The sequence below is a fragment of the Notolepis coatsorum genome (genome assembly GCF_963971535.1).
Source record: "Notolepis coatsorum genome assembly, chromosome: 1".
Lineage (NCBI taxonomy): Eukaryota > Metazoa > Chordata > Actinopteri > Aulopiformes > Paralepididae > Notolepis > Notolepis coatsorum.
In genome coordinates this window covers 156473287-156499699 of record NC_140165.1, presented here as the reverse complement: position 1 = coordinate 156499699, position 26413 = coordinate 156473287, and the positions used below count along the sequence as shown (strand labels likewise).

Genomic DNA, 26413 nt, shown 5'->3' with positions numbered 1-26413 from the left:
TGGAATATATATTTACAGCAGCCAATAATCAATCAATAAACGCGATCGATATTTGGAGGAGTCTATGTTACCAGTTTTAGGATAATCAGAGCTGTATTCACTGAGATAACAGCGTGTCCCGTATGTGTGTATGCGTGTGATGTTGAGGAAATGAGAGAATCGATTTTTCAGCCCGCTTCTATAGTGTTCATAAGTACACATATACTATCGATAAGCTAGCGTTTATTTGAAAACGATTCATAAATAACTAGACAAATGACAACGTGTCTAGTGTATTCGAGAATATTCCAATAAATGCCGCTTATGGGGGAATCTTTCTATTTTCCGGAAATTTCAGAGAGAACGATAGCTTTTCGAAATGCTATAAAAAGGATATGAACCGATTAAAAAAACAATCCGTTTCGACAATGTTGACTGCGAACAAGTCATTGATAAGTGACGGGCAGATTAGACACATAGCCATAATTTAAAACATAGATTATGCGTTTTTAACGCCAGCGTTTCCGATAGCCGGTAATTACCGGTATTTGACCGGCAAAATCTGTTGAAGTCCGACATATTTAATCTCTCCGGTCTTAATGTCCGGTGAAAATAATGCCCTCTAAGCACAATTTGATTATTTGAATTGTATTAAAATAGGCTAAAATTAAATAGCCTATGCGATGAACGAAACAATCATTAGATTTTTTTCATCGTTGCTTCACCAAGCAGGTATAATAATGTTGTCAGCGAGAGCTTAGTGCTGGGTTTTGCGAGTGCATGTGTAGCTGCAAAGCCGGAGCAGCAGCAGCACAGTGCAGTACTCCAATTCAGCCATTGGCAATTCAGCTGTTGGGTGGGGGGCGCTGTTGAGCGGTCCCCAGATAGAGCCAAAAAACAGCCGAATCTGCTGCTCTGCAGCGCCATACTCTTTGCAAATAAGTCGTTGCGAGGTGGAGAGAGTCATCACGCAAACCCACGATAATGTTGCCCTCTCTCTCTGCCAAATTTCTCAGTTCTTCGCTTGATATAATACAAATGTCCAATATAACGGAATTCGTTAGCTCATAAAAATGTGATTATAACAGACTGCTGTTTAATAATGTCGGGCGACTGCCCACAGACACCTATTTGATTTAAAGTCGGCAGCAGCACGGAGTCTGGGGACTTATTTTATTTGGAATATAATGATTGTATACGCAAAAGTAGCCTAGTTTTAAGTTAAAATATTATAAATCTACATGCCTTGAGGATGTAATTTTTTTTTAAGCTCAATAAACTGACCGGAATTTCTCTCATTTGACCGGTAGATTTAAATCTACCGGACCCTGAGACCGGCAACAATTTTTTCTAACGGAAACCCTGTTTAACGCTAACATTGAAGTGGGTGGCGGCATTCAAGGGGGTAAAAAGGAAAACACGGCCGGCATCGAAAGTGTTAATCACAGTGCACACCCTCAGGGATGTCCCTGTTCATTAACACTTTGAGTGCCAACAACGCTATATGTAGTTAGTTCATGCCGACCGTTGAATGCCAGCGACGACATATAGCGTTTGTTAAACTTTGTCTTTTTTTTTTTATTTATTAATTCATATTACATCAATCTAGTCTCACGTTAGTGCTGCAACCTCTCTGAGCTCCATTGGGAAAATACCGCCCCCTATCGTCTCTCCCTGTTGTACTGCACCCCATTGGATTAGACCAGTGTTTCCCAAACTCTGGGTCGCGACCCATGGGTCGAGGACCCGTTTTTATTGGGTCGCCAATAATAATAAAAAAAATAATGTATAAAATATATATATATATATATTTTTTTTATAAAAAAAAAAAAGCTGTAGATGTGTTGATTCAGTTGGGCACCACATACCTATGTGAATCTGGGTTTTCTACTCTAGCATACCTGAAAAACAAATACAGAAACAGACTAAATGCTCAGCATGACCTCAGAATAGCACTTTCAAAAACCAAGCCCAGAATAGATCTGCTCAACCAGCCACATACCTCTCATTAGATTTCATTGTGCCATAGATGAAATATTATACCCCTTCTAGCATGTTGTCAGGTCAGTAGAATTTTAAAATAAGTCAGTACAAATTTATCAGAATGTTGCTCAATGTTGGGGTTTAAGGTTGAGGGACGGAGGGGGTAAGAAATGGAGAGTTGAAAAAGGGGTGAGACATAGAAAGGATAGTAGAACATGTTTGTTCATTTAAAAGTGTTACAAAATTGTATGTACATTATGTTATGAGGTGGTGAGCAACTTAACATTACACTCTGATTATTGCTGTGATGTACTTTTATAATTAAATAAATACATTTCATATACATTTGAAATTCATGGTTTGTTGTGTTCTTTATCAGTAGTTTATAAATGTATGTTATGGCAATTCATCAACTTTTTTCTCCCCCTTTTTCTGTATTTTTCTCCCATCCCAATTTAGTCGTTATGCCAATTCCCTTCCCTCCCTTCCTGGTTGTTGCCCGCATTTGCCACCCACTTGCTGGTCTAGGGAGGGTTGATAGATACGATCACATGTCCCCTCCGATACATGTGGAGTCAGCCAGCCGCTTCTTTTCACCTGACAGCGAGGACTCTCACTGGGTGAGCGTAATGCGTGGGAGGCTCACACTACTTCCCCCAGTTCCCTTCCTCGCTGAGCAGGCGCCCCGACCGACCTGTAGGAGTCGCTGTTTACAACGACCAGGATACACACCCCACCGGCTTCTCACCCTCTAACACTGCCAATTGTGTTAGTATGGACGACCGACCAAGCCGGAGGTACCGCTGACAGCTGGATTCGATACCAGTGTCTCTGCGGTGGTAGGCAGGCGCTTAGTCCGCTGCTCTACCCAGCCACCCATGTTATGGCAATTCATGATGTATTTTTGTAAGTTTGGGTCCCGGGGAAACACCAAATTTCTCTTTTGGGTCTCGAGCTGAAAAAGTTTGGGAACCCCTGGATTAGACTGATGGGGGGGGGAATCCAGTTTCCTCATTTTACTTATACGGCAAGCCATCCAAAGAGATCCAAGTCTTCGCCGACCCTCAGAACAGCGTGGAATCTGTATTTCCAGTACCCAGCGCTGAATCAATAAACGCGATCGATATTTGGAATGGCGATCAGGAATTGGAATAATCTTTTTGGAGAACATCTGATCTGAGGTAAGGAATCTATTTTACCAGTCTTAGGATAATCAGACCTGTTTTCACAGAGATATCAGCGTGTGCCATATGTGTGTGTGTGTGTGTGTGCTGATCAGGAAATGAGAGAATAGATTTTTCAGCTCGCTTCTCTAGCGTGCATAAGTACACATACTATCGATAATCTAGCGTTTATTTGAAAACGATTCATAAATAGGCCGAAAAATGACAACGTTTTTTGTGTATTCCAGAATATTCCAGTAAAGGCCATTTATCACAGAATCTTTATATTTTCCTGAAACTTTCAAGAAAACAAGGGTTTTTCCAAAATGGTATAAAACGGAAATGAACCAATTAAAAAACAATCCGTTTCGACAATGTTGACCGCAAACAAGTCATTGATAAGCGACGGCCAGATTAGACACATAATTTAAGACATAGTTTATGCGTTCACAACGCTATCATTGAAGTGGGTGCTGGCATTCAACCATGTTTTGAGACGGGGACCCGTGACAACCAAAGTGTTAAGGTCTCCTAACAGGATTTCCCTGACCCGCCTTATACAAATATGCACTATACATTTCATATCTACTTTCCATTACTTCCAATAGAGCCTTTTCCTTGTTTTGGCCAGGCCAACTGCAGGGGGCGCGTGGGGAGATGGGAGGGAGAAGAAAATACTTTGTATCTCATATTGTTCTATGCTTATTCCACTTGCCAAGTGGAATGCTGGCACAGCGCTAACAGTGTTCAAAGAGGCTGGCTGTCCAAGACTACCAGTCGAACAAAATATATTCAGATTTAAATACAATGTGTTTCACATGAGCTGTAAACAAAACAGAATTGCTTCACCTGCCGACCAAATCCTCCCCCCTGACCGACCTTTCCATCAGAATCAAGAATGCAACTGTGACAGCGTCCCTGATCGCCAAGAACCTTAGTGTTGTCCTTGACGACCAGTTGAACTTCTCCGCTCACATCGCAGCAACAACCAGAACCTGCAGATTCCTCCTGAGCAACGTCAGAAGGATCCGCCCCTTCCTGACAAAATAAGCCACCCAACTCCTCGTCCAATCAACATCTCCCGCCTCGACTACTGCAATGCACTGTTTGCTGGCCTTCCAACCACTGCCACCAAGCCTCTTCAACTCATTCAGAACGCAGCGGCCCGCCTGATCTCAAACCTACCGAAGTGCCCATGTCACCCCACTTCTCAGGGACCTGCATTGGCTCCCCATTGCCGCACAAATCTGCTTCAATGCCCTCGACCTGGCATATCGTGCAGCGAAGGGAATGGCTCCCGCCTACCTCCGGTCAATGGTCTCTAACTACACACCCTCAAGACCCCTACACTCTGCATCTTCTGGCCGCCTGAGACATCCTATCCAAGCTCCGGGAGGGTCATCAAAGAGAAGTTGCCTATTCTCTGTCCTTGCCCCACAATGGTGGAACGAACTTCCCACCACCGTTAGGACAGCCGAAACCCGTCCAATCTTTCGCCGTCGACTAAAGACACTTCTTTTTTTTTCTTTTTTTTTTTTATCAACTTTTTCTCCCATTTTCTATTTTTCTCCCATCCCAATTTCGTATCATCCAATTCAACCCTCCCCTGTCTCGAACGCTGTTTCTTGCCTCCCACAAGCCGGCTGCAATGTGGACTAAGTCATACATAGCACGAGTCCCCTCCGATACTCGAGGTAACAGCAGTCGCATCTTTTCACCTGCACGGCGCAATCTTTCAGCGTCAGGGGTCTGCGCTTTGGAGGGGCGCCGCCCCCATTGCTTCCTGATTCTACTGTGCAGGCGCACCATCCGACCTGTAGGAGTCGCTGTCCACAATGCCCGATCCCCACCCATCAGTTTCCCACCCCCTAATACTGCCAATGTGTAATATTAGTACGGACGACCAGCTAAACTGAAAGCAATGTGGAGCGTTGGGCTCGAACAGGCGAACCCAGCGTCTCCAGTATTCGTAGTGAGCGCCTTGCCCACTGCACCACGTAGCCGCCCTAAAGACGCACTTCTTCAATCATTATCTGAAATAAAAAAAGAAAAGAAAACTCTAACCCTAACTAACCATACTGTCATACACTTGTCCTAATATACTAACCTACACTGTAGCACTCAACACTTTGTTGAACATTGTTACTCAGCTGATAGAGTTGTACCCTTCCTGCTGTCTTGTTGTACAAAACTTGTAAGTCGCTTTGGATAAAAAAATTAAATATTTACCGTTGGAAACTGTCCTTCTACGAAGTATTGAGATTAGAGGCATCCAGTGCTAGAGCACAGGGAGCAAGGACAGAATCGATCCAAATATTACTTACTGCGGCCAGAAGGTAAAATCAGTACTCCACTAGGTTGAACACTTGTACCTTGACACCAGAGAATGAACAAAAATCATGTTGCTGTTGTTTCTTTTTATGTTTACGGTTATAATTTTATTTTCTTTCTAAATTGTATTTTTCCCTATTACTTTGTAACAGGATCAGACTATCTAACAAACATAATTATGATTTATTTTCTAATTAATTGTATCCTATACATGTATGCATCATGGTTTCCCCCTTTTCCTAAAATGTCTATGCAAACCCGGGGGGCTGGGAGGGGGGTTAAGAAACGGCCTGGGCTGTCCTGCAGCCACAGGACCGTCAGAACGGAGGAAAAGACTGTCACAACTACAAACAGGCAGGCTACACAGTATATGAATATACTGACGGACAATCTATATACTGAAAAGACACTTTTTATGCCACTGTGTGAATTAATATGAAATGCTGATGTGTGTCTTTCCTCTGAACTTGTTTAAAAAAAATAAAAAGACAAAATAAAAAGTTGGTCACAAAAAAAAAATAGTGGACCATTTCCAAATGTACATCAATGTGCATCAATATCTATTGTGCTAATATTATTGTGGAAGGCAAATTTCTCACTCAAGTTGAAATGGTTTCAACAAACGCATCCTAGCTTCCATTCCTGCAGCTAAGAGCAAAGCTACATCCTTCACCGTCTAATCGCCTCTTTCCATTGACTTTGCTTGCATTTGTGCTGCCTAAACCTCTCAGTAAAGGTCAGAGAGGAGGGCTTGTGACCAGAAAATCAAGGAGAAAGTGCATGAATCAACACTCTCCCCTCTTTCAACAACTACTACTGAAGTGGCCTTACAAGCAAAAAGCAATGCCTGTGAGCCGCCACAAGGGGCTGCCACATGGGGTGACAGTGATTCGGTAGGTAGAGCAGTCGTCTGGTAATCCGGAGGTTCCCGGTTCGATTCCCGCTCCTCACGGGCAGCATGTCAAAGTGTCCTTGAGCAAGACACTTAACCCCAATGAGCAGGTTGGCAGCACCTTGCATGGTTGCCTCCGCCGTCTACGTGTGAATGTGTGAGTGAATGAGGAACAAATTGTAAAGTGCTTTATGCAGCCATTTATTTACCACTAAGGGTAGGCCTGCCGCGATAAGCAATAAATCGATTAATTGCCGCGATAATTAAAATTAATGCAATGATTTTGACGGGCGCGATTAATTGCTATTTGCGCGTTTGTTTTAATGAGGCGGAACCAGTACCCCTCGTCAGTCACTCCGTGTGGGGGGCCGCTGGCCTTACTACAGAGCACAGCACGGGAGCTCCGTGGGGCACTAGCAACGCCACATATAGCTTAACTACATTTCTCAATAGTGTTGCTCCTTTTAACCAAATAGCGTTCTTTGTAGTGTAACGTTAGCTATTTTTAGACCCAAGTAGTTACTCGCTACTGCCCGGAGAAACTGGACTGCTAAATAAAGATTAAAGATCTAGTGTTGATGCTCATTCAATGCCAACAACATTAGCTAAATAGCTAACAAACTAAATACAACGTATAGCATAGCTACAACACAGAATAACGTTAATACAATTACATGCATCATTGTTTACAATGAACGGGTGGGACTAGTCAAAGGACTGGACACGGGGACAAGTTAAACATGAATTAATTTATTATAACAGGTAATCGAGTTGCGCTCCGGTGCCTACGCACCACAGGGCTATTCTATTCTATACGGCTTTGACGCTTCCTCCTCATCGTTGATTGCCTGTAGTAGCTGCATCTAACGTTAGTAGCTAACGTTAAAACTAACCTAAAGTTAGTTGCTCACCAACAATCTCAACATTTGTTTTATCATTAGCTCAAAAACACAGAACCGGACGAGTGCTGCTAGGATAATAACAACAATACTTCCGCTCCGGTCGGTGGGCTTCAAAATAAAAGTCTAAAACACCGGAAAAGACGGAGCGGTGGGCTTCAAAATAAAGGTTTTGGGAAATAAATTTCTCAAAAAAAAATTCTCTAACCGGTCGCAATAATATCGCTTATCGCGATATTTTCGGGGGCAATTAATCGCCCAGCAAAATGTGTTATCGTGGCAGGCCTAACTAAGGGGCTGAGCGACTAATTGTGAGTAACTGAATGAATGTGTGAGTGATAGAGGGCGTTGGTGACATTGCCAGTCAATGAGGTGCTTGGCATCAAGGCCGTCCTGGACTACTGTAGTCATGGATTTTGTTGACTAATCGATTAGGCTGGTAAAGGGGAAGGAAGGGACATCTAATATAAATCAAACTACCATCATTATTGAATCCGTGTGCCCCACAGGGATTTTAAGGTCATATAAAAACATATGGTTGTGTACTGGTGCGCAAATTCACACCAAGCCCAGGATTCCTGATTCACCTGGGTAGCCTAAGGTAAGAGGTAGGAGAGGGATAACAAGTCAAGTGGGGGAAATTGTTATTATATATAATAATATAAGGGTTAACCTGCTGTTGTGTGGCAGTGAACGGGTTAACCTTCTGTGTATTGTCGCAGTGAAAGGGTTAACCGTTTGGTAGTGCAGCAGTGAAAGGGTTAAGTAATGGTGTTCAAAATAAATAAGTAAAATCTTCAATTGGTAAGGGAAGGTACAGAGTTGAATCTCTCTGGTTTTCATTATGAACACAAAGTGCCAGAAAAACATTGAACTAGAGGGAGAGGCCATCGAAGAAACTAACTCCTTCACCTACCTTGGGAGCGTAGTAGATACAGCGGGTGGCACAGAAGAAGACATCAGAGTGCAAATCGGAAAAGCAAGAACGGCATACAACCTACTTGGTCGAGTATGGAGATCTCAAGAAATAAAAACAAACAAAGCAGAATATCTTTAACTCCAATGTTAAATCAGTCGTCCTGTATGGCTCGGAGACCTGGAAGACAACCGTAGGGCTGAAGCAGAAAGTACAGTCCTTCATAAATTCCTGCCTCCACCGCATTCTAAGAGTGAGATGGCCAAATGTCATTACAAATATGGACCTGTGGGAGGAGCGCACAAAACAACTACCCCCGCCAGAAGAAATAAAGAGAAAGTGGATGTGGATAGGCCATACCCTGAGAAAGGAAGACAAACATCACCCGGCAAGCCCTACGATGGAACCCACCCGGAAAGAGGAAACGCGGCAGGCCTCGAAACACCTGGCGCCGTTCGTGGGAAGGGGAAATGAAAGAGGCTGGACTGGGAGCGTGAATACTTTCGACAACAAATGTTTGTTTCCGCATGCAAGTTTTGCGCTCTGATTGGCCAGGTCATGGGACATGTGCGCCAATCGTGGGACAGCAAGTTCTGCGCCTATTTCCGGGTCTAACAGCCTGCAAACTACCTGGCGTTCTATCGCCATGCTCTAAGACAAACTCTAACCTTAACCAACTTCGAAAGAGTGCCTAAGCTTAACCGTCGAAAGAAGGGCAGACGTTCTATCGCCATGCTCTAAGACAAACTCTAACCTTAAGCCTAAGCTTAACCAGTGTAGACACTTGCGGTCCCACGATTGGGCGTACATGTCACATGACCAGAAATGACCTGGCCAATCAGAGACGTGGAAACAAACATTTGTTGTCTAAAGTATTCAGGCGGACTGGGATGGCACAACATCGTTCGGGAGGCCAAAAACCGTGCAACATGGAAAGAAATAGTCAGTGGCCTATGCTCCGCAGGGAGTGCAAAGGCTTAAGTCAAGTAATCAAGGAAATGTGTGTCAAAGCTAATTCTGACCAACAAATGGGTTGCCACTTGATGTCCAGGGGGACATGACCAAAGATAACTACTTCCACATTTGTGGAACAATTATGTGATGGTTTTCAACGGTCAACATGACCTGGCAGCTATTATAATAGCAGTCATAAGAGATTAGCAAGAAAGTAGAAAGTAAAAATAGAGTACTTGTATTATATTGCTTGGCAACAGAGGAGGTCATGAAATGTTTTGACATGGGGTTCCTGGAACAGGGGATATTGTACAGGAACAGGGGAGTAGTAATATTTCACAACTCCTTTTACAGATGTGGCTAAGAGTACAAGAAGAGCAGACAGGAGTCTATCGGAAGCGTTTTTCTTCCCAGTGTGATACCCTGTAACTGCTACTCATTTCCTTACTAAATAAACACCCTCAAAGAATATGCCTCTCTCATCTTGTACGGTTTTAAAGTCAGATCTCAGTGTTACCACTTCACAAACCTGTACAATTGTGTTTCCCACATGCAATCATGCAGAAGGACCTCTTTAAATGTAATGCTTACCAGAGATGTGCTTATAATCTTTTGGGGTGGGACTCATCCAGCATGTGAAAAAAAAAGACTAACAAAGTTGTGGATGACTAAGGGTGCGGTTACACCTTTCGTTTCATTTTCGTATCATTGTCATATGCGTTTCGCCGCGACGTCGTGCGCCTCGAGTCACACTTTCGTTTTTTTTTCGTTTTTGTCACCCGAGCACACTGATGTAGTACACTGCCAAAGCAGTAGGTGGCAAACATGAAGGCAATTTCAACCAATCAGAACTTGAATGTGCCAATACACTTCCTGGAAGCTCCAGCAAAGAAAATGTCAATAAGGCAGGCGCCTATGCCGCGCCACCATCTTGCCTATTTACTCAATGCAGCAATTCTTTTTCAGCAAAGCCTAATAAAAGTGCAATAAACAAAACGGATACATTCACTGTGTGTTCTGCCTGTCATTTGTTGATGAAACAAAACTAACATCAACACAAGTGACCACCAAGAGCGGATAGTTTAGTCTAAAAAACGATCGGTAGCATTGTTAGCTGCATGCTAACGTCAATGGAATTTGCCATTATAACAGTATAGCATTGTGGCTAGAAGCTAACGTTAGCTCACGCTACTTAGCCAGCACCAAACTGATGATATCGGGAGCTATCAGTGGTTAGATAACATTAGAGACAACGCTGTGTGTATTAAACAAAGGTGAATAGATGACTGGGCCATTTTGTTTAATGCTTGTTAAGTTGAAAGAGGAGCTTTGAGCTAACAGGGTTTGATAGCTAACACTAGCTCATGTTATCCAGTGGCAGTGCCAATCGGTAATGCTAGCAGAATGAATGGATGTAAACTTTCTTTAACATATTGCATATGGGTACAATACAATACGGCTCAATACAAACAATTGTTAAGGGAATGCAGACTGTTGTAGCTTGGACTGGGGTCCTTATAACAATAACTTGACAACACATAGTAGCTGCAGCTATTTGGTTTGAGACAGCTCTCTGTCACCGGAAGGGCACGCAGATGGTATCTACTGCGCATGGGCATTTTCGCAACAACGGCTCATGCAGACTACACGCTGTTGTCTGCGCGTTTTTTAGCGTTTCTCCAAAACGCAAACACAATTTTGCGTTTCAGCCGTATCCACAAAAAAACGCCAAAAAACGCATTTCTGTGTAATAGGGACATGAAACGTATTCAAAAACGTATAAAAAAACACCACAAATACACTAGTCTAACCATGGCCTAAGACCAAACTGAGATTAATCAACTAGATGAATAAACAAATAGACTTAAGAGGAGACAGTATCTATACAAGCATACATGCATCCCTCAAGACATATATTTATTTTCAATAATAATAATAATATACCGTAATTCCTCTAATAGTGACCAGTATTCAATTACAAACCGGGTCTCTATTAATGGCCGGGTGCGCTCTTGAGCTAAGCAATTATAAGCCGACCTCCTAATACAAGCCGGGTTACTAATATACTGAGCTGCTAAGGTAAAGTTACTTGATTTCACTTTGAAAACGTTGAAATGACCAGTGACCACCTGTAATTGCACTGTTTACTATTTCATACAGTACTTGGTTTCAATAAATGAACCCAGTACATTTTACTGGGTTCAAACTGACACAAAATGTTGATTTATTCATTATGATCCGTTTGAAAATTAGAAATATAGGCCTCTCTCTTATACAAGCCTCCTCCTAATAAAAGCCTGGTACCCGCTACAGTTTAAGCAAATACAAGCCCGGGTCACTATTAGAGGAATTACGGTATACATGTAACGGTTGTGACATCGTCACCTTAAACTTCGATGCCCCGAGGGAGTTTCAAACCCGGGTCTCCCACACCGCGGGCAACAGCACAGACCACTATACCAAGAAGTGAACTCACTACTTTGCAACGTGTCTGTCTTTTGAGGATGAGAGTGAGTTTTTCACTATTGTTAGGTTTTAGTGAGTTTTTCCTTACCTTCGCGTGGGGTATGTCTGGGAGTGTTTGCATTCATTCATTTGCATTTATCTTAAATTTGTTGAACCTTATGGTGTTCTTGTTTTGTTCTTGACTTATTGTTATGTTTCTTCTTGACTTGTTTAAAGAAGACGTGTCCGGCCCATGGGGACATTAACGTGTGTTCTCGGGCCTTACAAATAAATTTGATTTGATTTTAGTTTAACCCATAGCACCACTACTCAGCCCAGCTCTCATGACTGCGCTTCGCAGTACCATCCGTTACACTCACCCTCCTTAAACTCACTCCACCCAAGGCATCCGGGTCACCTTAAACTTCGATGCCTCGAGGGAGTTTCGAACCCGGGTCTCCCACGCCGCAGGCAACAGCACAGACCACTATACCAAGAAGTGAACTCACTACTTTGCAACGTGTCTATCTGTCTTTTGAGGATGAGTGAGTTTAAAGGGGAGATGAAGCGTTAAACAATATGAGCCTAGTTTGTTTGTTGTGTACCTTGGGTAAGACATGGTCCTATAATCAAATGTGAAATCCTGCTTATTTGTCTGAAAACTCAAATGTAATTTCCCCGTTTTTTGCCATGGGCGCCGCCATTTTAGATTTAGCTGGATGTGACGTCACGGTGATGGTTTGGGCTGGGTCCCGGTTTACAGTGATGGTTAAATAGCTACGTAAATATGGAGTGTCGTGAAAGTCAGTCAGTAAATTGTCAACCAAATGTAACGTTACCTACAGAAAAAAATATATATTATATAATTATACTATTGTATTATCTGCGAGACCCCCCCCCCCCCCCCCCCACACCCACAGTCTGAGTCAGAGCGATAGTTCAACTTGACTAACAGGCTGAAGTAGGTATCAGTTTCCTTTTTTCCCTCCCTCAATAATGTTATTTATGTACGTTATCATTATGTAAACAAATGCACATATGGATTGTTTGCTGCAACGTTTCTGAATGAATTGAAGCATTAATAAATAAGCAGATAATTTTATTAGATGTCCATAACATTTGTGTTTTTAATTAGCATAGCCTAAATAAATATGAATTCAAGAAGTTAAATACTGAATTAACGACACATTTATTAACAGGCTGAAAGTTAAAACAAATAGCCTATTTAATAGGCTAAACACTGCGTAAAATATAGGCCAAGCGGTGGTAAAAGGCAACTTTTCTTTAGGCTATACTAGCCTTTTTGGCTTATTGAGTTCACATTTCTTTGGTTTGCAGTGGTGCATCTGCGGGCCAATGTTCCGAGACATATTACATTTAATTTGTTAGGCTATTTGAATACACCAGCCCTAAATGGTGGATTAAAATAGCCTAACAATTATACAAATAAATAAATATGTCTCGGAACATTGGCGGGGACACTGGACAGCAGCTGAAGCGCGCCGTGGGCCATACATCCCAAACGTTGTAATCCTGCGTCTTGACCACGTTTCGGGCATTATCTCGGAGTATTACATGAATCTTTTCTTTTGGAATATGCCACGTCTGGAACATATTCTCGAATGCTGTTGCCAGCGCTGCAGCAGTATGGGAGCCGGAGAACTCTTGGGAATGCAGGAGCGCTTTACGGAGTTGGAAGTCTGCGTCAATCCACTGAGCTGTCAAACCCAGCATTGACATGGGGCTGACATCAGAGCTCCAGATATCACTGGTAAAGCTAATTGAAGAAACGTCTTCTTTCAGAAGGCTATCAATGTGCGAATACACTGCCTGGTAGAGCTCGGGTACAGAGCAATGTCTGAAAAATACGTGCAACCTGGGAGAGTGTAACGCGGTCGTCGAGCCCTATTATTATTTTCTCTCTCTATATATATATATATATATTGTTTTATTTGTAAGATATATATTTACTGTTGACCTGATAGTGTTTTATTGTTCGCCCGTATATGCTCCTTGTATCGCCACTGCTTACAGCGCGCATTGGAACGGAGACAAAGTTATACCGTTAGTTTTGTATATACAGCCGAGCCACTCACAGAGAAAAAGATAACGGTTAGTGAGAATAAAAGTGAGGAGAGAGAGGTGTTTTGCTACAGCGCTGTGTAACGTTGGTGTTGTGGTGTTGCCAAGGGAGAGGAGGAATACCATTACTCCCGCATCGATCTGCCGACGGCAACTCATTCTAATTATTCATCTGGACCTTCAGAACATGCAGTATTATTAATTTGCTCAAATGTCGTGGCCTCACACAGTGCCAACTGCAGGTCTCGCCATCTCAAAGATGACAGAGCATACATATGCAGCATCCCCCTGTTGGGGTTGCTCAATGCTGTAAAATATTACATAAATGTGTTTTAACCATCTCCGTGACGTCAGCAACAAAATGGCGGCGCCCATGTTGATTTATGCTACATAAATGAATGGACATAACAAATCGTTTTTTCTTAGAAACGCCTTATTTTTATAACGTGATTTTTTTCTGTGGTTTATCTAAATACTGATGCTATGACTGTTTATATTGCTATGCTTCATCTCCCCTTTAACCCATAGCACCGCTACTCACCCCAGCCCTTCGTGACTGCGCTTCGTGGTACCATGAATGAATGAAAACTTTATTTAACAGATTGCAGAATGGGTACAATACAGTACGGCTCAATACATACAATTGTTAAGGGGATGCAGACCTGAGAAAGACGTTTCGTCTTGTTTCCATCAGGGTCCCCCATTTTCAATTCATAGACATTTATGACATACACAACATACATGACATTTATGGCATAGGGACATATAGGTATTTAGTACTGATACATTTGTGACATAACGGTATTCAAATATACAGTATTGTTACCCTTAGATCCTGACAGAGTATATACATATGATGGGGAGGGGACTGTACATTAGGAGGGGGTGGGTGGGTGGGAGGGAAATATACATACGGCGGGGAGGGAATATATACATGCGGTGGTGAGGAGACTGTCTATTAGGAGGTGGTGGGGGTTTTGGGCATTTACGGTGGCCAGTTTCGAATTGCAGCCTCCCGTAGGTGCTCTTTAAGAGCGGTTTTGAATGTGGGCAGGGATTCACATTCCTTTACAGCTTTGGGTAGGGCGTTCCACATTGTTGTGGCATAATTGCTAAACGTGTTTAGTCCCTTGTTTGAGCCGAATCTGGGTTTAACATGATTTGTTGAGCTTCCTCTGGTGTAGTGGTTGTGGTATTCACTGACCTTTGGGAAGTATTTTGACATGTACATGGGCACCCCGGTCGTATAGTGTATCTTGGAGACCAGGCCCATTGCAAGTTGCTGTACTCTGTCGTCTACTCTAAGCCATCCTAGGTTGGCAAAGTGGGCAGGGGTGAGGTGGGTTCTGGGGTTCAGGTCAAGTAGTAGTCTGACCAGTTTGTTTTGTGATGTTTGTAATTTTGTTTTAAGCGCCTTTGAGGTGCTTTGGTACCATGAGGTGCACGCATAGTCATAGTACCCTTGAATGAGTGCTCCTGCCAGAGACTTCAGGGTATTCTTGTTTACCAGAGAGGAGATCCGGTACAAGAATCTAGTTCGTTGGTTGACTTTTTTTATTACATTGGATGCCATTTTGTCACAGGAAAGATTTGCCTCTAGGATGGAACCCAGGTAGGTAATTTCGTCTTTCCTTGTGACAATATTGTCACCCACTGTAACTGAGAAGCCGTCGGTCTTGCTGAGTTTGTTATTTGAACCGAAGAGAATGGACTCTGTTTTGCCCATGTGTAATGATAGTTTGTTATCAGCAAGCCATATGCAGATTTACATACATACATAAATACATACATAAAAACAAACAAACCCAGACACACACCTGTTCCTCCCGCTACATCCAGTAGTCGTGCTCCAGGCTGAGGATTCATGACGTGAAGCAGCTTATCCTTCCACAGTCGGTGTACCCCTAGACTCATAGCGTCGTTCATCACATCGTACTTCTGGGCCACACTCTCAAATACCTTATAGACTGGACAAACATAAGAGAGGGAGAGAGACAAAGACAGAGAAGTGAAACGGAAATATATATATATATATATATATATATAGAGAGAGAGAGAGAGAGAGAGAACACGTTTGTGGGACAATTTCCAGAAAATAAGAGAACAGACAACACTTTTGAGGAGCGACCACACACACACGTAGATATGGGAATTAATGAAAACTTTATTTAACAGATTGGGTACAATACAGTACGAGAAAGACGTCTTGTTTACATCAGGGTCCATCATTTTCAATTCATAGTGAAGGACATCAATAAATTGGTTAAGGCTGTATAATCTCAAGACAAATAGCTACATTTAAAAGGTACGTAACGTGATGTGTCGATGTTTGTAGTTCTGTAACTACAAAGGACAGTCAGAGGACACGGGGGCGTGTCTGGTCTGGTGTCACAACCATTTGCAAATGCTCAAAGTCGCGAGTGATTGAACCCACATGCTTAGACCTAGTAAACAATATAACATTATCAAGCATCTAGCTGAAATCAATACATAATCAAAGACGCCGTCAGCCCGAATCGAAGACAGCCTTGCTTTACGCAGAGCAGACTATAACCCTAAACCTACTAGTTACAAGTTAACGCTATGCTATGGCTTTACCTCTCTCTGCCTTCTCTGCCTCGGGCACGGTTTCGAAACCAAAATGGGTACTTTTCTCCCCAGTAACATCGCTGAAGCAACGACACGCTGAAAGCTCCGCAGGGAATCTTGACCGACAGAGTCGACTGGAGACTGTAATATTAATATTTCTGTGAGAACCACGCAGTACTCGTCGGGCAAGCAATCTGGCGGAAGCGGCCATATTGGCTGATTATTAAATTTTAAGTGCATACGTCACAACACAATCGTCATTCAAATGCGACGACAACATTTGTAGACCCCCCCCCCCCACACACACACACACATTTAATGTTATTGATGTTATTAATTTATTATTATTATTGATGATGATCACACTAATCATCATAATAATACATTAATTATAACAATAAGGAATTGAAAGTCTGCAATAAGGGGTGTGATTGGTAATACACAATATAATGTGTGCAGATGATCTTGTACTAGTCTTTAGTCCAAGTAGCGCTGGTCCGTCCGTCCAGCAGCAGCTCCTATGATCTGTGTATGGTGTTGTACATGATATCAAATATAATGCCAGTATATTAGTATTGCCAGTATATTGAGTCAAGTGTTGTTATGATATTTAGAACCAAGTAAGACGAATGTTTAACATTTCCTGACTTTAAATAACAATCTTGGTGTTTGTAATAAGGTCAACTATCTTGGACATTTGATTACAGAGCAAATGACAGATGATATTTATAGGCAATGGAGTGTAGTGAAGATGTCCCTGTTCAGGGCATCATTTTGTACACGACTCTATACTGCACCCTTGTGGTCAAATGACAAAAAAAAACATGCTTACAGAAAATGTATAGTTAGCAAGTAGTTTATAATGATGCCATGAGAATATTACCTAGAAGTAGGCTAATTGCCAGGTAAATGAGATCATCTTGGTTTTCAATCCCAGCCGTGGATATATGGAAGACATTAATCTGTATTTTAATTATTTTCTTTTCTTTTCTTTTTTTAATTACACGTTTTTATGGTGTAATTTTATGTATTTATTCAATGTATTAGCTTTTTTTTTATATGGACCTTGAGTCTGGAATAACGTTTGAATATATATTTTTTCTAATTGATAATAATAATTTAATCTCAATTCAGTGTACAACCATCAAAGGCATCAAATTAAAATGACTAAATATGACCAACCATTATGTAAAAAATAAAAAAAAATAAAAAAAATTCTCCTCTTTAACTTGTTTTACATTTTCATTATATATTTATTTTATTGTGCCATGTGTGGACAACCACAAGTTGGCTCTAAATTATCTTAAACCTTAAACCATGTTAGGATAATTCAGTTAATGTTGTGTAAAATGTTAAATGAACATGAATTAATTTAATTCAATTAAAACTGCAAGCAGTGAGCATATAAAATCGCTCAAGTTTTAAAATGAATAAAATAAATGATAATAATAAAGAACAATTTAAAAACCACACACGATAACAGTGTGTCTGTCATTAGGGTCAGCGATAAAGCACATGCTAAAGACAAGCGTCATCTCCCTGTCCAGTAGGCCAGCTTGTACTTTCATACAGTTGAAATATTCCACAGACTGGCTCCGTCAGTCTTATCCCTGCAGTCTTCATGCTGCTTGTTTCATAACATCCTCCTCCTCTGCCCCCTCAGTGCTGAAAGTGGCAGGTTTTGTCCTCCGCTCTCCTCATCGAAACGGCGTGCCTTTCTGTCCTCCATTGTAATCAGATACTGGGATGCTTTGTCCTATTGTTGCTTTAATTACAGGTCGACCCAGGTTTAGAGGGATAAGCTTCCACCAGTCTCTTTCTTCTGGCCTTGTCTGTGGGAAAGCGTGACAGCGGGACAGCCAAGGCCTTCCCCATAGGGACTCTTTGGAACCTCGCTAGGCACAGCAGTGAGAAGGCTCTGTGTCTCAGGTAGATCTAAATCCAAGGATTTGAGTTACAGGCATTCAATTAAAAACACAAGTGTAGTGATAGAAAAGTGTTTGGGGTCAATGTAAGGGCATGTAATAAGCCTAGTATGTGGCCACACAACGATTTAATACGACTATTGGTTACAGATGAAAAAGCTTGTTTTACAAGGCCTATGGGCAGTAAGGTCATCTGGCCTAATTTAACTTAAAAGAATATATACTAAACTATTCTTTATTACCTGTCACTCATTATTTGGTTTCTCTTCTCATGTTGATAATTGCACAAACACCAGAAGGTGGCGATACTGGCCCAGATAAGCAACTAGACGTGTACTATAGTACTATATAACCAGATTTGGTATTCAAAACAGCAGAATGAGAAATCCTGGTGAGTCACCCATGCTATTCGAATGACTTCAAATCAACATACACATGTAGCCTTTTCCCATACTAGTAGTTTAACATCATCATAAAATAAAACAATAATCTCTAGTGTTGTACATTAACCCTTTCACTACAACACTACAGAAGGTTAACCCTTTCACTGCCACACTACAGAAGGTTAACCGTCTGTAGTGTGGTAGTGAAAGGTGAACCTTCTGTAGTGTGGTAGTGAAAGGGTTAACATGATACATTGTGTGACAGGACTGTTAGTCAGCCAGATAGTCATTTATGGTAGACAGCTCCTATGAAATACATTGTGTCTTTGAATTTGTTCTTCAAAAACAACTGGATCATGTACTTCTTTGCAAATAGGCTACCCTGACATACTACAATGTATTATCATGGCTATACCACAAAACTATTACCTCAGACGTTGTGTGAAAACTTTGATATGCCCAATACAACCACAGTCTGACACAGTTGGCCACTGAGTAGCTCCACGGGGACCGGTGGGGGTTAAGTGCCTTGCCCAAGGGCACATAAGCGGTTGGTGTGGCGGGATTCATTCACCCCGGCCCAAATGTTTCCTGCCTGTCTGGGGGGATTGAACCAGTGACTTTTCAGTTACCGCTGCCCGTGTTCATCAGACATCATACATCCAGTAGAGGGAGTGAGACGTCTATTATATCTCCTGTACACAGGTGTTTGTGTTCAAATGTTTATTTCCAAACTACCAACTTTCCCTGATCCCTACATGATCACAGATTACATTGACAGCATCGTAGGTCTCATCCATCCTGATGCTCATCCGCTAGTTTTGCATTCTAACGTGAGAACCTTCTGACCACTTGAATGAATCACTTATCAGAATAAATTGTATTTGCCTTGTATATTTACACATACGTACAAGGAGTTTGTCTTGTTTGTTTTGGGGGTAGATTCCTTGTCACTGCTTTATCATTTACAGCAGTCTCCTCTTAGCATTTGTTTGCACCGCAATTTATTTCATGACATATGGTGCACATCTCATGACCAGTGTTTGACAGTGTCTATGTAACATTATCTTTGTTCAATATGTGGTTTCTTGAAGTCTTGTTTTGGCTTAACTACAACTGGGCCATTAACTAGGATGCTATGTAATGAGGAAGTGTGTTATTTGTGTTATTATTCCTTCAAAGGTAACTACATCCACGTATTGACCCTTACAAGCCAATAGTGGAAAACCCAATTTTCAAAGTCCATAACTTTCCCGGTTTTCTACGACCACAGGAGCCCTGAGTCAATCCAGGGAGAAGCTTTGAGAACAATCGACTCCTGGGCCTCTAAAAATCCTTTCATGAATGAGCACACCATCATCACAAACCACACAAAATGGTTTAGATATTACATATCCTTCCTTGTTTTGATTCTCCACGCTGTTCTAACCTAAAGCTAGTCTCATGCTGACCCCCCCCCCCCCCCCCACGCACACACAGAGATACTTGTTTTACTATACTTGTGAGGACACTGTACTGACTTACATTCATTCTCTAGCCCCTTACTACCGTACAACGCTATATGTACAACCCTAAACTTAACCTACAGTAACTACCCATTCTAACCCTTGAAACCCTCAAGTATTAACCTGATAATGAATTTTTCTTGGTGTGAGGACCAGCCAAAATGTCCTCACATTATAGGCGGTTTGTCAAGAGTCGCTTCTGACAAGTATAGTTAAACAAGTACACTACACACACACACTAAATGTGCAGGCTGCATGGTTGACCTCAACCCAGAGGGGGGCTGATGGGTTACACATGGTGCTCCAAATACCTCCTTCGAGTCTGTGCATCCACACAGTCTGGGAGTCATTTCACATATCTGATAAGTATTTGGCTCCAGAGAAAAGGGGGGCTCAGATAACCTACAGTACCATGCAGACATTTGAGCTGTGATCTATTCAAGCCAAACTGAGAAATCTTAAAAGGTAATTCTGTGCTTTTCAGGCACAAAGCTATTGATAAAATGGGTCTCAAGTGAAAAGGTTGAATGCAGCACAAAAGTGTTTGTTGTCCATAGGGCTGACGCCTATTAGTCGATTAGTCGACGAATCGGTCGAAAGGAGCCGTAGTCGACTGCCAACCTCTTAGTCGAATACAAAAAAAAAAAAGATTATAATAAAAAAAAAAAAATTATCATTCTTTCCAAAAGAAAAGAGGCCTAGAAGCGTGGCTAACGCTAATGGCACGCATACCAGAGGCTAACTGCCTACGAAAACAGGCACAAAGGCACTGAAAGAGGATTTCACCCATCTAATGAACACACTAGACTAGACAAATATCAAGATGTATCCATCAGTGGACCAATTGCATGCTTTTGCAGAGGACAAGAAGCCTTCAGTCGACTCCTTCAGACATTAAGCACCCCCCACAGCCCAAATGGAATGATAAAAAAAAAAAAATATATATATATATATATATATTATACTTTATTTAAAAAAAAAAAAAATTTAAGTCGACTAATAGTCGACTAACGGCAAATTTTGGCCAATCATAGTTGACTATCCATATCCTTAGTCGGGGACAGCCCCAGCTTCTAAATCAGTGAGTGTCTACAGTATTTTCATATAGGAACCAACTGTTTTCCACATGTAGGCCTACAGTACAATGAAAATGGTTGTTTGTGTCAAGGAAAATAAGCATGAATGCTGTGTTAAGATGATAGACTTGACTTAAATAATCAGCCTAATTTACAAGATAACAGAACCCAACTCATCAGCATATGATAACAGACCAAACCCAACTCATCAGCATATAAGGTGACAGACTAAACTCAAATCATCAGCATATAAGGTGACAGACTAAACTCAAATCATCAGCATATAAGGTGACAGACTAAACTCAAATCATCAGCATATAAGGTGACAGACTAAACTCAAATCATCAGCATATAAGGTGACAGACTAAACTCAAATCATCAGCATATAAGGTGACAGACTAAACTCAAATCATCAGCATATAAGGTGACAGACTAAACTCAAATCATCAGCATATAAGGTGACAGACTGAACTCAAATCGTCAGCATATAAAATTACAGCCTAAACCCAAACAATCAGCACACAACACAGGGTTAAGAAACATGCATACAGTGTTTATTTGCAACCAGGACATTAAATAAAAACTACAAAGGTACTTCACTTATACAAAAGATAGATTATATTCCATTTCACATACAAAATAACAATAATTTACTGTATAAATTAAAATGTTCACTATTCGTTATTTACAATTTACTGACCCCCCCTAAATAATTTCCCACTGGGTGGTCTGGTGTTGTCAAAGAGTAACGTTACTACAGGACATTCACATCAACCACAGCTTGAGGAAGGACTGTTTTTGTTGCTGAGAAGGTAGTGTGGAATTTTCCATTTGACTGGAGGACAGGAGAGAAAATGGAAGTTTGCATAATTCTTGAGGATATCCAAACAGATATGGCATGCCCTCGATAGATTTTAACTGTCAGATTTAGTTTGTTTCTCTTTAATTTGACCACAAATTTGTTTCACATTGTGCTTTCTTTCTTTCTTTCTTTCTCTCTCTCTCTCTCTCTCTCTCTCTCTCTCTCTCTCTCTCTCTCTCTCTCTCTCTCTCTCTCTCTCTCTCTCTCTCTCTTTCTTCCTCTCTGCTTGGACTGCTCTGAACATCACAGACCATGGGGCATGTTCTCTTGTCTCAGCGGCACGGTGGTGTAGTGGTTAACACTGTCGCCTCACAGCAAGAAGGTCCAGGGTTCGAATCCCGCTTGGGGACCAGGTTTCCATGATGCCAGTTACCCAGGTGGGGTATCTCCCAGGCCTTTCTGTGTGGAGTTTGCATGTTCTCCCCGTGCTCGCAAGGGTTTCCCCCCCCGATAAGATAAACCCAATGGAAAAACATGCACAACAACAAGATCGCTAACGCTGTGGCGTCCTTGACGAAGACGGACAGGAGCACTTGGATTGGTCCCCTGGCGCGGCTCACGTGGCGCCTGTCTGCTCCCGGCTGCCCTTGGGGGGGAAGGACGACGGGATGGGTTAATCGCAGATACGCATTGTATGCATGGTTCGCATGTGTGCCAAATGGTGACCTCGGAGCAGGTCCTAAATTATTATTATATTATTATTGTCTTAATTAACATGAGTTACAGTTGAGCAGACAGGCAAAATATAGCCTGACGTCATTTATAGAAAGAGTTTGGGAGAAAAGTTGCTCAGCCTCCACACATGGCCTCCAATTAAGTCACAGTCACACCTGTCGTAAATCCTACACTTGAATTCCATTGTGACACCACGTTGCATGTTAACTGCAACCCTTTGTTCCAAGTGTTCAAGCCTTTAAACATCTCTCAAAGTAGTTTGATATTTGGCTTCCAATTTAACCACATACAAATTACGTTCAATAGGAACGTAATTAAATGTTGCCGGTAAGACGAAGTGAGGACTGTTGAGACCATTAAATTACGTTTTTATTATTAAACGGAATCCCTTTGAGCTTCTCTGATTGGTGATGAACGACTGATGCTACACTGGTCAATGAAACTCACTCATGGTGGATGGTGAGTCAGTGTGTCCACGTTAAGATTCAAAATTCAAACAAAAAGAAAATCTTACACATTAAAGATGAAAGATTTAACTGAATGCCAAAGTGGATAAGTACTGTATGTTTCACCATACAAGTGGAGGCAACAGTAAGTGCGTTTTGTGCCCGATAATGATCTTGGCAGTGACTGGAGGATCGTTCAGCTAACGATCTGCAGAAACACGCAATGGCGGGAAACGCACCACTTATTTAGCCAATGGCACCAGTGGGCTGTGACCTTTCATGACTGGCTTCCGTATCCACAGAAACATTACAGTGATGCACATGATAGTCACTCCTCTGAAACGCCGGATCAACCGGTGCTTTTTGGTTCTATTTCTCTCTGGCTATACTGTTTGTGCATAACCTTTTGGACTGAAATCGAAGTGACAAGGAGATGGTCTGTGTTTTTGCGGCCATCTTAAAAATATATATAGTTGTCCAGCTCCGAGCTAAGTTGCCATTGATGAGTAAAAAGAAAACTCTCTTGCCGAGACTTGAGCGTTATCATTCCCACAATTAATTAATAATGACCATATACAACACCATTCACCCCCCCGCCCGACCCCCCCATGTAATCAAAAGACAACATAACATGAACAATATGTTCAGTAAATGTCAGAGACTACACGTAGATAAGATCACATACATAGAAAATGTTCCATTTCTAAAATCCTAATGATGCAATCACTATTTTCAAGAAGTGCGCACTCTTCAGAGGGAACCCAGTCAAGGAAAGAAATTGATCTGAAGAATCTGAGACAAGGGGAGAGAGAGAGAAGGTCCTTAAGGCACTTGAACACCATCAAACCCTCCCTAGATGGCAGTCATATATAAACTACACTGCCCAGCCCACCCACCCCCCAACAGTATAATGCCAATCTCCATCCAACCCCACATTGCGCAAGGGAGTGGGCGAGTGTATTATCTCTCTCTCTGATCCCTTTATATAGAGCCAGTGATTCATTTCCAAGAGCACTGTGACGTCTTAAGTTCCATGCCTTGTGCCGCTCTCCTCTCCTGGAGGACGTCCACATTGTGTAAAACACGTCAGGAGACACAGAAGCACAGAAACCGACAGTCCAAGAGATGGACAGATAGTCTCTTTGGAGGATTCTTTTTTCTTTATCTGGAAGTGTTGATCGTCCATATGAGGCAGTTAGAAGAGTTACATAAAACTGTAAGTAAGCGTGAAGTGTGTGTGTATATGTGTGTGTATGTGTGTGTGTATATGTGTGAGGGGAAAAAGTCCATTCCCTCTCCTTGATATTGATCAAGATTTGGACACCATTTTGGCTCTGAAGCACCTGGAGGAGGCACACCTCCCTGTTTGCTAACCCAATTAGGGGTAGTGAGGTCTGCCATTTTGTGCCTGTGCTGTGAAAATGTACTGAGCCTGTACTCGGAGGAAACTGCCTTGCCCTCAACCCATCTTTGACAGCGAGCTGCAGGACACCCGTGGGCAAGGGGAGGTGAAACCTTGAGAGTACAAAAGTACCCGACAGGCTCCATATGTCTTTCTCCTCATTTCCTCCCTTTCCTCTCCCCCCTCCCACACAGTGGACGCTGACAGCCCTGACAGCCGAGCTCAGGAAAGGACCCAGCCCTTGGAGGGCCATATGTAGTAGCAGTCACTCAGTCAGTTGTCATTAGCCACTCAGTCAGTCATTAGCTTGTTAGCTTTGCGCCCCCGTATAGTTTCATCATTTCAGGGCCTGGCATCTGATGGCCCTGGTACAGAGTAGTGGTAGCAGTGGTAGCGGTGGTAGTGGTTGGTGGTGGTGGTGCGCTGTGGCCCTAGTTTCCCACCAAGGGGCTGAGGTCGCCATGGTGGTTCTTTAGCTTCTTCTTGAAGAGGGAGATGGTTGACGGCCGGTAGAGGATGATCCACGGTTCTGAGGACGCCGTGCTCTGGCTGCAGGTGTCCGAGCCACTGACGGTAGGGATGTTGGGAGACCTGGGAGGGAGCGATAGAGGATGGGGAGGGGAGGAAAGAAATGAGAGAGAGAGAAAGAGGTCAAGAGATATAAGGTGATGTAAAACTGTCTTCTGGAGTCGGACCTCGCTGTTTGCACCCACGTGCGGGTAAACAAAGGCAGAGAGGATGTCTCAGAAATGGCCAGAGTGTTGCGCATTTCAGAAATCGGTCAAAATAGAGAAATGGCATTTGCAAAACCTAATACGACTTGTAAATATGTTTAATTATTGCTAGATGGTATGGTTGTAATTATCCCGGTTTTCCAGATAACTAACAAAATAAAAGAGCGAAGTCTAAAACAGGAAGGACGTTTATTTTGTACATTTGTGGCAGCGTTACAGCATTTTCAGTCTTTCTGTGCTCACATTTTCAGTGGTATCGTTTGGACGCACATATTTCTGAACTGAGAACTGAACTAGTTCATGTAGAAAGTGAACTTTCCCAACACTGCCCATGTGATATATAATTTATTTATTTCAATTGTAGTTTTACAGTGATCTCCAACCCCAACTGGAATGTCTTGCTAGTATCAAGGCTAACAACCATCTAAAAACGAGTTAATTAGCCAACAACAATCTAAACTATAGCTTTCCCTATATATCATATGAGGCACCTATGTATTATTATTATTGTAATTCACAATATATTTCAAAATACATTTCTAATTACTCTGCACCCCAGTGATATATAGGGTTGTTAATTGTACAATACAGGGTTGATGTTGCTAGTTGATTATTATTCTCTATGTTTTGTTTATAAAATTGTGTGATATTCTATTCCAGTTGTGTTTTTTTTATATATATATTAGGGCTGTCAAAATTAATGCTTTAATTTGAGATTAATTTAAATTATTTAAAGCATTAAAATAAATTAATCTAGATTAATCTATGGAGTGAAAAATCTTCAATCTTAGCACCGCGGATATAAGAAAGAGGTCTAGCTGAGTCAATGTTGATGATTTTGTTGAACATTTGTATTTCACAGGAGAGAAACTGTATTAAAATAGTCTTTGAATCTAAATATACTTTCTTTGTCTTGATTTTACATGAATTCCATGATTTTACTCAAGTAAATATCTGTTACAAGCTTCGGTCTTAAGTAGAAAAATGCTATTTTTAATCTAGATTAATTACAGAAAATTGTGAGATTAATTAGTTTTTAAATCTTTAATCTTTAATTTTTGACAGCACTAGTGATATAAACAAGATATAAACATGCTGGTTGTGTGTGTGTGTGTGTCATACACAACTCTCTCTGGGCCTCTTGGGTCCAGGCATTGGAATAACAAAGGAAC

General features: G+C 41.8%; 2 protein-coding genes across 4 annotated transcripts in view; both read right to left on the bottom strand.

Moving 5' to 3' along the window:
- Nucleotides 1-16444, bottom strand: part of coq5 (coenzyme Q5, methyltransferase) — a gene marked incomplete at its 5' end in the record, with an annotated part of 31712 nt that extends 15268 nt beyond the window's left edge. Inside the window, 2 exons of the mRNA XM_084321358.1 lie at nt 15462-15611; nt 16243-16444. Of these exons, the coding sequence (XP_084177484.1) occupies nt 15462-15611; nt 16243-16444 (352 nt within the window). The remainder of the gene's footprint in view (nt 1-15461; nt 15612-16242) is intronic.
- A 5205-nt stretch (nt 16445-21649) lies between these two features.
- kremen1 (kringle containing transmembrane protein 1) overlaps nt 21650-26413 on the bottom strand; it is a 146339-nt gene continuing 141575 nt past the window's right edge. For 2 of the 3 annotated variants that reach the window (XM_084335680.1, XM_084335678.1), the window contains exons 9-10: nt 24951-25098; nt 21650-22570 (exon numbers count right to left, since the gene is read on the bottom strand). In XM_084335680.1, the coding sequence (XP_084191806.1) occupies nt 22541-22570; nt 24951-25098 (178 nt within the window). In that variant the 3' untranslated portion in view covers nt 21650-22540. Of the gene's footprint in view, nt 22571-23756; nt 25099-26413 lie in introns of those variants that run through there. The other variant, XM_084335679.1, reaches the window with a different exon arrangement.